The sequence below is a fragment of the Bombyx mori genome, chromosome 15 (assembly GCF_030269925.1).
Source record: "Bombyx mori chromosome 15, ASM3026992v2".
Classification (NCBI taxonomy): domain Eukaryota; kingdom Metazoa; phylum Arthropoda; class Insecta; order Lepidoptera; family Bombycidae; genus Bombyx; species Bombyx mori.
Window position 1 is genome coordinate 715297 of NC_085121.1, and position 12048 is coordinate 727344.

General features: G+C 36.4%; 2 protein-coding genes across 13 annotated transcripts in view; one reads left to right on the forward strand and one right to left on the reverse strand.

The window, feature by feature from the left end:
• The window catches only part of E74 (transcription factor E74), a 266595-nt gene that overhangs the window by 149906 nt on the left and 104641 nt on the right, over nucleotides 1-12048 (reverse strand).
• LOC101739180 (U7 snRNA-associated Sm-like protein LSm11) overlaps nucleotides 1-12048 on the forward strand; it is a 52609-nt gene that overhangs the window by 2478 nt on the left and 38083 nt on the right. For both annotated transcript variants that reach the window (XM_004928645.5, XM_021349511.3), the window contains exon 3: nucleotides 9010-9125. In XM_004928645.5, the coding sequence (XP_004928702.1) occupies nucleotides 9010-9125 (116 nt within the window). The remainder of the gene's footprint in view (nucleotides 1-9009; nucleotides 9126-12048) is intronic.

The following is a 12048-nucleotide window of genomic DNA, read 5'->3' on the forward strand; positions in this document are numbered from 1 at the left end:
ATTAAAATTATAAGTTAAAACATTATTATGGTTCTATTGTCAAACACTAATAAACTTGTAAAATCACAGATTTTGCCAAAACTACCTACACTATAGATAAATAATATTAAAGACAAATAATATTAGTCTATTCTCAATTTGACCCCAGACTATAAAACAATAACACAAGTTTACTGATTGACAATAAACCACCAATAAACAAAGAGTATATTTATGTGTGTGTTGTGTCAAATACACGGTAGTGTGTGTAATGTTTTTTTTATTGATTTAATGTATTTTTGATGAATAATTAAAAAAAAAATTAGCATTCTGCACTGCTTCTCTATATTCTCTACTAGCGACCCGCCCTCGCTTCGCTTCGGAAACATTAAAACACACATGAAACAAAAAAAAAAATAAAAAAAAAATTATAAAAAAGTAGCCTATGTTCATCAGGGACAATGTCGGCTTCTAAAGGAAAAAGAATTTTTCAAATCGGTCCAGTAGTTTCGGAGCCTATTCGAAACAAACAAACAAACAAATCTTTCCTCTTTATAATATTATTAGTAAGTATAGATATAGATTAGTATAGATATAGATTAGTATAGATAAGTGTGGGAAATTTCATATTCCCCCGTTCGCGCAATTTTCGTAAAAAGGGATACAAAGTTTTTGTTTCATGTATTAATAATATTGCGAATAGTGTCTTGTTGTTTAGAAGTTTTGTGAGGTGTCGCCGAGTGTTGAAGTCAGGTTAGGTCACGCACACCGAGGTCAGTCTAGGCCGAGCGTTGAACGCTCGGCTCTGTGTCAACTAAGATTGTTGAACTCTCCCGGCTCTCCGTCAGCCCCACGCCTCAATCCACCTCACATATTCACTGAGTCACCTTGTAAATACGCTTTAAAGCATTGATTTCTTGACAACTTACTTAGATTGTTTTTTACACGCTTTATATTAGCTTACCTTGTATGTATGTTTGTATGTTTGTAACTGACTCCTTTAGACGCGATTTTGACCCACTTGAAACGGCCAGATTTCATTCAAACTTTGTAGATTTATCGAGGACCGATGACAATACACTAATTTTTAAAGTTTCGTACACTTGTTGTGCACGATATCTCGTGAAATGGACAGGGGCAACCGCAGTCTGGTTGCTATGGATTCCACGGGGGATCAATCTTAGATAAGTTAATAAACTCATTTTATTATAATCATCGGTCGTTTTTGATCGCCAAATTTATGGAATACTTATTCGAAATAACGAAAATATTGCGTGCAAAGGTAATATCGCGTTGATTTTCATTAATTAGTCATCATCATTCTCTTATCCTTCTCCCAGACATTTGGGGTCAGCGTAACACGTTTTCTCCTTCCATATATCATATACCATTTCTTCGCTCACTCTCCTCTTACACATATCGTCTTTCACGCAATCCATCCATATCTTCTCAGGTCCTTGTCTTCTTCTATTCTCATTAATCAATACATTATTTAAACTCTTCGATAAGTCATACAAACAATAAATTACATAATGAAAATTTATACCGTGCCTGATTTAAAATTATTTCATCAACAATAGCATCAGTTGATTTGCATGCCGCCCGTGACCTGGTAGCCAGGAGGTCTCGCTTGTGTAATCAACTCGTAATGCCTTGTTATTTTATAAAACTATTATAATTGTGTGCCGATATTTCATTAAACTGAAGAATTTAGCTTACGCGAAATGGCGCGTTAGCAACGCAACACGTTCGCTGACAGGTCAACGGTGAGCACTCGTGAACACACTCCAAGCATAAGTTTAAAGTAACCTTTGCTTTGTAGTGAGATGAGTGTTGAGTCTCTATATCGGGCAAGGATTATGAAGACACGTGTTTAGTTAAGTGACTAACGTATATTGGGATTACAACCTCACGTGCTATCGACAGCCCGACAATCCCGAGGCTGACGTATCATCACTGCAATATAGCAATATATGCAATATAGGCTCAAAGCGGAAAAATTAATTAAAATATGAGTATTCTCTAAAATGATCGTGAATATAACTTTAAATTTAAATTTAGACCTTTTGAAAATGTTACAACGCGACGCTGCGAACATTAATATGCCAATAAGAAACCTAATCGCAAAATAATTAAACTTAATTTACGATAAAAATTAAATTTATAATTACGGCACAAATTATATTTGTTTAATGAAAACGTTAAATAGCTACACGCAATCGCGTGACATTTAATATAAAGACGACACTATACTATTTAACGTCTAATTCACGACATTGGCCATTCAAACTGGTATCGATTTTTAAAAAAACATGAAAGTGTTCAATTTGAAAAAAAAAGACACCAACATGCTTAATCTATTTATTGTCGATGTTTGCCTTTGAAATGCATTTTCTCTCATTCCCGATCCTGCGGAAAGAATGGAAAGCAGTCGACGTCGCCCAAAACACGTCATTTCGGATCCTCCCGATCCACTAACGGTGCTTCTAGGTACTTCAAGCACCGGTCACCGTTCTCGTCGAACCCGTCGCTTGCGACTAAGGGCTCGACGAGCAAATTAACCCTCAGATACAGCCCACTGAGTTTCTCGCCCGATCTTCTCAGTGGGTTGCGTTTACGACCCGGTGGTAGATTCTGCGAAGCACTGCTCTTGCTAGGGCTAGTGCTAGCAATGCCCCCAGGTTAGAGCCCAGAGAGCTCACCTACACGTTAGGTTACGCTGGCATAGCCTCTTTGAAGGGCGGGGCAGCCGTTGTAACTATACTGAGATCTTAAAACTTATATCTCAAGGTGGGTGGCGTATTTACGTTTTGCATGTCTATAGGCTCCAGTAACAACTTAACAACAGATGGGCTGTGAGCTCGTCCACCCAATAAGCAGGAAAAAAAATATTAAAAAATCCGTAGGCTGTGTCTATGGGTTAATCTAGTGTAGTACTTAAGATTCAGCACTACTGAAGGGTCATAGAGAAACTGGTACACCTCTACCGAACTATGATCACTAGCTACATAAGAATGCTCGTTAAGTTTGTACAAGCATTACAATGTAAAGTTCCGATTGTAAATAGTATAATTACGTCCATATTGTTTTGCAATTGAAAACAATTGCTCGCTTGCATCTAATGGGTTTATCTTAGAAAGTGACTGTAATATCGCGTCGGTTTTATTGAAAGTAGATGTTTAGAAGCATTGGGTTGCATTGGAAAGTTACAGCGAAACGTTTCATATTCAATTCGATAATATTCATATTAGTCAATTCGAAGCCAATTTATAAAGTTTTATATTCAAATGCAAATATGGTTAAGAAATCATTTTTGTTGACACGGTTTTTTATAATTATGAAATAATACAAAATTAAAAGTTACGTGTTAAAGGCGATAAAATTACTGATCTAATGAATAAAATTGAAATATACATAAGAATTTAATATATGGACAAAAATAAGTATCTTAGGTTGGAAGGTACTAAGCGGTAATGGCAAGTTGAGAACTGACTTTTGATGAATTTTGGACTCAGATAAAACTGGTAAACTTGTGTATGAAAATATTTTAATCTCATCACTAAGTCGCATGACGTGTTAGAACCAATTTATCAGTGTATTGTGCATTTTAGTCCCCGGACTGACCATGGTCACTTCAAGTGAGTGAGTGCATAAATCAGCAAGTCATCTAGATAATTCAAACCCGTCGTTTGCAAACGTTGCTTTCGCGTGTGTACGTTGCATAACAGCTTTCCACGCTAGTGGTATCTTGTGGTTGTCTCGCTTGCACCGTACTATAGGTCGTTGACATACCGTGATTCTTGATGAGCAACCGTGAGAATTTCGCTTCAAGGGCCAAAATGCCTTTATATGCTATATGTACGATTACTTTGGGCATAAATAAGCAGTACCTTAGGACTAATTCATCTGGGCTTGACGCAAAAGTTTGAATATTTTGGGTTGTTTCTATCAATCTAAAGAAGAAAAACCCTTTCAAAATCGGTTTTTAGTTCTTGTGACGTTCTTATCGATAGCTTAATTGGTAAATTTTGCACTAATTTTTAAAAGATCCATGACCGATAACGCTTTTGCTGTATCTTGGCGTACGTAGTTTGAATATATTCGGTGATACCAACATTTGAGAAAAAAATATATACATACTAAATACAAACAAACTAGAATGCATATTTTATTAACTGAGTACTTCCGACTGACAGTGGTCTTATGAGAACGATAAAGGGTGTCATTAATACATCTCGACATCATGCCTTAAGGCAGGTGGCAGTACTCTGCCTATATGTCTATGGCATTTGGTTACTTCTTAAAACCAGGTGTGGCGTGAACTTGTTTACCCATGAACATGTCAAAAAGGTGATGAATAACTCTTTCAAAAACATTCAAATAAGCTGACAGTACAAAGTCGTTTCTGACTGTTAAACATCTGAATTGTCTCTGTATTTACCAATATCTATTTACGTCGTAATGATAAATAATAGTAACGATGTAATTGTTCAGGTCATTCTACTACCTCGCACATTATAAATTAAGACACAATTACATATCAAAGTATTTTTAGACTTGTCGTCATATACAATGCGATAACACGTAACGGACATTGCCTTACGTAATCGTATGATTGTGTTAAACGCATAAAACTAAAAACGGAACGTCATAGTCGTGAGCGCGTGGAACGGAACGCAAACGGAAGTGATGCAACGCGTTTCGGCGGGTCGACGGGCATCTGTGTAAACATGGCGGCGCGCGCGTTTTGCTGAATGGCGCGATGGCGGCGAGTCGTTTCCCGCGCTCGCCGGCCGACGACCCCGCCGGCGTCGGTCAGCGCCCGGGGATAGCGAGTGAAAGTAATTCGCGAACGCAACCGCTCGTGAGCCATGCCGCTCTGGTACTTCGCGATGCATTTGAAAGCGTTATACATAGTTAAGAATTGAGGTTTTTCTTAGGTACTTTGAGGTATATTTTGGATGCATTAAAGTATATAAAGCTATCTACCATTCAGACGAGCAGTTCACTTCTTGCAAAACGCTGATGGGAATTATGCGGCCTAAATTGATATATGAAACCGAAATCTCCTCTTGTGAGTCCGCGCGGCTAGGTACCACCACCCTGCCTATTTCTGCCGTGTAGCAGTAATGCGTTTTGGTTTGAAGGGTAGATGGAGCAACCGTTGTAACTATACCTGAGGGCTATGGGCTCCAGTAACCACTTAACACCAGGTGGGCTGTGAGCTCGTCCACCCATCTAAGCAATAAAAAAAATCTTAATTCCATAACGGAATAGTTAATGGAATGTAGATGCGTTGCTATAGGAATAGATAGGTATCGCAAAAACCAGGTCAATTCAACAGTTGATACCAAGTAATGACGCAAGTTTTAAAAACGCGACAGTATTGGTGCTCTTAGTATGCCAACTGTCGTTGTAGTTAGCGTGAAGCTGCCACACGATAGTGTGCTCTAGAACCGACAATTGCTGGAGGAATTCTCGAGTAAGGATTGTGGAGCGCGCGCCCCATCCAGATGGAGCAATGTATGTTGCAAAACGGTCGGCTGGAATCGGATAATCAGAATTTATGTCCAGCAATGAATTAATATTAATGAAGATCGACCGTGGTCCAACGTGCGTTTCTCTCAATGAATAGGATGCAGTTTCATTGGTCAATGCTATTTCGATGCCTCCAATGAACAACTACTCTAACTCAACATTTTGAAAATTTCATTTTTCACGCAAATCGCTTCACTATTTTAAAAGTATTAAAAATTCTTTATTGATGGGGTTCGAAGCAAGAGTAAATCAGCTAGTTACACAAGAAAAAAACCATAAATATATCTGCAGTAATAAAATTTTTATCAACTTTTTTCGTTTAAAAGCTCCTCCTGTAAACCTACGAATTTGGAGTTAGACTAGTGTTCATTGGAGGCATCGATTATCAGTTCTTCTGAAATTCACAAGTACGCAGTGCTTATAGATTCGTAGTTTTATAATTACGATTGCTTGCTCAAAACTTTCTTGGTGTTTCGGATAACAACATGCAAAATTAAATAGGTCGATAAGTGTACCTATATACTTGAATTCGAAGGTATATAAGTATATATACTTGAATTCGAAGATATCGGAACGAGTATGTGATTAACCTCAATTGAACTAAAAATATCATAGCACTTGAGTTTTTTGCACATTTCATCTGAAATCACTGTTCCAACTTAACGTTTTAGAAACATGTGCATTAATTACTAAATAATCTTAAAGATAACTTTTTTGTTTCTCTATGCATGCTAATAATACTCACACCGCATTTGCCTGGACCAATTTGGATGCGGCTTTCAGTAACGTACAGATAAGATCTAATATAAAATTAGTGTCTGATTGAACTGAATAGATGTCTAGATAATGACCTGACCTGTCACCTAGCTAATCTGAATAAGATATAATATGTGAATGGATCAAAATTCACGACTTACGCAAAATTCTTACACATCGGGAAAATTTAGCATACAGCGGAGCGTTTCAAAACTCCAAGAAAATATCATAAAAGAAGTTGTATACTCAAATTTAGAATTACCAAAAAACGAACTAGTGTTGAGATGAATTAAATAAATAAATAATATTTACTAACAATCACGCCACGTTTACTGGTCCCGTGATAAGTTCGTAAAGAACTTGTGTTACAGGTACCAGATAACGGATATAAATGTAAGATTTTTATTATACACATACATATATTTAATATACATCCATAACCCTGGAAAAGACATTTATGTTTATCATACAAATATCTTCCCTTGGCGGGATTCGAACCCGCGACCCCCTTGTGTAGTGACCATGTCACTTACCACTACACCAGACGGCCATTAGAAATGTTCAAAAAAAGCGAATAGTACGAATCGATATGTTTGTCTATGGTTCATGGGAGTCAACGCCCGCCGCCCCGTACAACGCTCTTGCACCTGTTAAAATACGCTTACGTCAGAATTTTTGTAATTTCTAATAACACATTTATTGTAATTTTTAAAATGTGTAAAACACATTTATTGTAATTTCTAATAAACAAACAGATGATGTTTTCTTTTATTTATAATTATAGCTTTTAATTTTATTTGACTGATATCGGACGGACGTAAATTTAGTGATGAAAATACTATTAATGAACTATCGATAGCGAACACGATTACGAATAATTAAAAAAAATTATCATAGTTCTATTCATAATAGAACATAATATTTCTTACCGTAAGTAAGTTTAATAATGATTTGTGAAAAATTTAATAATTAAAATTAAGATATTTTCAATCGTTATTCAAAATTCGGGCATCAATTGGCTGATTCTTTAAACACACTCTCATTCGCTAGATAATCAACGATTACGATTTTGTGGTCAAATATCGATAATCATTATAAATATCACTAACAAAAATGAGGTTATTAAAGGTCAAAACTTTACATGTTAATACATGTAAAAATATCTCAACATACTGAAAATTTAAGAAAATCCTACGGCCCACTCTTGTTAGTCTTTAATCGCAAGTAGGTATTGGATGACCGGAAATAACAATGTTAATAAGTTTGGTTATTTTCGGCAAACGGTTAGAACCCAAGAGATTGCACCGTGAACGCCAGCCCCCATTATAGCGGTATCTATGAATAGGAGATAACCCGAATCCTCATATTATCTAATGTAGGTAGGCAGCGGTTTGGCTCTGCCCCTGGCATTGCTGAAGTCCATGGGCGACGGTAACCACTCACCATCAGGTGGGCCGTATGCTCGTCTGCCTACAAGGGCAATAAAAAAAAATCGACATGCCTTGAACGTCAGTATATAGACCGTCGGCTTATTCAGCATAGAGTGACGCTGGCTGGAAAAGGATACATCAGCCATGATCGAAAATATTAAAGAATACGAAAATTACACGGTCGGAGAAGTATGAATTTCCCACACATATAGAGAATATAGAGAAGAAGTGCATAATGCTAATTATTTTTTAATTATGCATAAGAAATGCATTAAAATTAATAAAAAAACATTACACACACTACCGTATATTTGACACACACACACACACACACACACACGTGCGCGCATATATACTCTATTGTTTATTGTTAAACTTTGTGATCAAATTGAGAACTGATAAATATTGTTTGTCTTTAATATTATTTGTCTACACTATAAATCTGTGTTGGCAAAATCTGTGATTATATTACAGAAATATAATAGTTACATATTATAATAATTACAGAAAGTCTTTGGCAATAGAACTATAATAATATTCAAAGTTATTATTTCAATTAATTATAGTCGAATTTCGACTACTGGACCCTGAATAGTATGAATAAGTAGTAGGGGCAAATCACACACATACATCTGATCTTGACCATTATTCCCTGTATGATGAGTACCAGAGACTCCAATACATACTTATATACGTTTAAATATATACGTATATATATATTAAATAGTCAGGCAAAGAGTAAATAACTTTGATTGTTACACGCATGTGTTTGCCCGAGGTGAGAATCGAACCGGGACCCTCAGTCCCGGCAGTCAGAGTCTGTCAGAGTCGCTATCTACGACAACCATAATCGAACTTATTATCTTTATATATTATATCTATACATATAAATAAAATTGGAGTGTCTATTTGTAATATTGAAATAACCGCTTTTTACTACATGCATATGAATATATATACGGCACATTCACCAAAATATCATTTTTACAATTTTTGTCTGTCTGTCTGTCTGTTTGTTCCGGCTAATCTCTGGAACGGCTGGACCGATTTTGACGGGACTTTCACTGATAGGTAGCTGATATATAAGGAGTAAATTAGGCTACTTTGTTTAGACTAGCTTCGCTCCGCGGCCTCACCCGCATTTATTGTCGTACCTCGCGCAACATGGCGGGATTCCCCTATCAATAATAAAATTTAATGTTTCCGAAGTGAAGCGAGGGCAGGTCGCTAGTATTAGATATAAGTCTTTACTTACGTGGAAATATCTTGATGTTGACAATTTTTTCTAAAAAGTTAACCTTTTCAGATTTGATGCCGACCAAAAAAATAAGACGAAAGAAAAACGTGTTGACTAAAATGGAAAATGTCAAAGGTCCGTTGGGCGCCTTGAAAGAATGCGTCGATGGAAGACTCAGGATAAAGGTTTGTGCATACTTTTAATTTGCTGATTTATCCTAACTACCTAAAAGTTGTTTAATACGAAATTATTTTAACAGAGCTTGATCGCCCCCCATTTAATTTGGGTATCTCGGCATTATTAATAATAATAATAAGTAGAGTATTTCGGATCGCATAGCCGTATGGAGGACCAATTAGCTTCCGTGGCCTGGTTACGATTCAGTAACCTCTTTGGGGAAACTGAAGGTTTTATTAACAATCTTAAGAAACTTTCAACATCTTAAGAAACTTTCGTTATCCAGCTGGCCTAATACAGAAAGCAGTTATCCTCGATACTGCACGCATTGTGAGGAGATTTCTCACTCTGGAGTCCTAAACACTGGTGGCTTGTGTCGTATACACCGCCATCAGCGGCAATCTATTTTTATATAGTGTTCTTTAAAAATTGTATTTTTAATATCTTTTTTAAAAAATATTATGTTATTAATAAGATTTTAAATAAATATAAATAATAATAATAAAGTAGAAATATATTACTTTCTGTAAAAGCTATTGTCGGGCGACGAGAATAGTTGCGTTTCAGAAGCTCCGTGTTTAGATTCGGGTTTCATAACTTTTGGTCGTATAATGCGTTTGCTTTTGTGCAGCGTTTGGCAACGGTCCAACGCGGAAACTCTAAGTTTCGTGTTGGTGGTGCAACGGGAGCAGATAAACAATTAATCAAATTAAATTTTACGATTTTTTTTAAATTCTTTACTATGTTTTTTATTGCTTAGATGGTTGGACGAGCTCACAACCCACCTGGTGTTAAGTGGTTACTGGAGCCCATAGACATCTACAACGTAAATGTGCCACCCATATAGTTACAACGGCTGCCCCGCCCTTCAAACCGAAACGCATTACTGCTTCATGGCAGAAATAGGCAGGGGACGGTGGTACCTACCCGCGCGGACTCACAAGAGGTCCTACCACCAGTACTATGTGCTGAATGTTGTAAAAATCATAAGATAAGGTAAAGCTATTAGTGGATTCGATACTAAACTCGGCATATCCTTCATAATTGAGTTCACATTAAAGCACGAAATTTAGCATTTAGATATAAAATAGAAGGATTTTATAAGTACAAAGTCAATAAGGTCGGCAGCCGAGGAGTAAATCTTGGAAAAACATACTTCCGAAATAAGTGCAAGCTAATGCATGTCGTATTATATTGCACGGTCTATTTAAATAATTGTTTTTTTCTTACATTCCATGAAAAATGCTACGAAGCGTAATGAGATGAATGATTGATTAATTTAAGACTAATCAATTGGGATAAAATTAAATGAAATGAGACTAGTTTATTTACTGAGACTTTTTCAGTGAACTTTTTGGAAGATCCCGAGAAGCGGCTTTGTTTCATTTTCCCACATTGTACACTTTCACAAATGCTTAACTGTTAATAAACCACTTTTATTAAACATGTAAAACATGATTCCAGTCTTCTCGTGCAGCTAATGATACTCTCCAGTCGTCTACCATTAGATTAGTAACCTCATCTTACTTTCCTACTAATTTTCTGTAATTGTTTTAAAACCGCCGAGGTTGTAAGCCAACCTGCTAATGGTACGTTCTTGTTGGAAGGTTGGGTAATCCCGGTTGAATCGGGCTGTCAAAAACGATCCTTTGACCTTTTGGTGTACTTATTAATGTATTGTCGTTTTATTTTTGATACCACTGTAGAAAATCCGCAGTGCCATTAAGATTAATGATATATTAATAATTTATATATATAAAAATTAATTGCCGTTCGTTAGTCTCGCTAAAACTCGAAAACGGCTGGACCGATTTGGATAACTTTGGTCTTGAATTATTTGTGGAAGTCCAGAGAAGGTTTATAAGGTAGATAAATATGAAAATGCTCGGAATTAAGTAAAAATAACAATTTTGTTTTCCTTTAATGTGTCCCCCGTTAGACGGATTCCTTTTGTTTGTTTTAAGTTTATTTTATACAGAAGCTTAGGTCTTTTATTTATCGATTTAGGCACTACAAAGTCTGCCGGGTCAGCTAGTATATTAATAATTTTCCATAGTTATTAGACGCTCTAGTTGTGCACGAAACTTAATATAGTCGACGCGTGACGCCACCTCGAGCCGAAATAGTACAGAAGGGCTCCCGTCTCTCGGACTGAGTAATGTAACTTCATAAACGTAGCTAAATCGTTCCTGTTTACTGGCTAGGAAGATTCCGTAGTTGTGAATGTTGAAGGTGACCTAATGATGAATTACAGGTCAGCCCTACCACTGTCTGTTTAAAGTCTTCAGTTGTTTCATCATAGGGTTGTGTTCAAAAAGTTTATCCAAACCACGTTTACTGCACGGAGCGTTGAAAAATGGCGTATGTGGTGGGTTCAAAAACATATGGAAAGTAAAGGAGTAAGATTTTTTTTAACTACCGTCATATCGGGAGTAAGAGCAAAGAGTTGAAGAAATTCACTACAATCGCTTAGGTTGTAACCTGGCTACCCTCAAATAAGTATCCCATTCCCCATATCAGAAGATGGATTATCAACCTATTACTTACAGTGCACTGTATCAAGCATTCGAATAGAAACTCTAATTAAGTGTTTGGTTAAATTAAAGTCAATTCATCTCTATTGTCTTCAACGTCGTACAAATTTAACTTGTAAAAAACAAGGGAAAGTTCTATTGTTAATTACATAGACAACGTTTCAATTAGAATCGTATTAAAATAAATACTTCAAGATCTATTATCACGGAAAACAGAGATAGTTCGCGCACCAAACACATCAGAAATAGTGGAGAAGTGGCAAGGAACTCTTTTCAAGTCACATTCGAAAGAGTATTTATGGTGCAGCCAAGAAACTCGAAACAAGAGGCTAAAAGAGTATTTATGGTGCAGCCAAGAAACTCGAAACAAGAGGCTAAAAGAGTATTTATGGTGCAG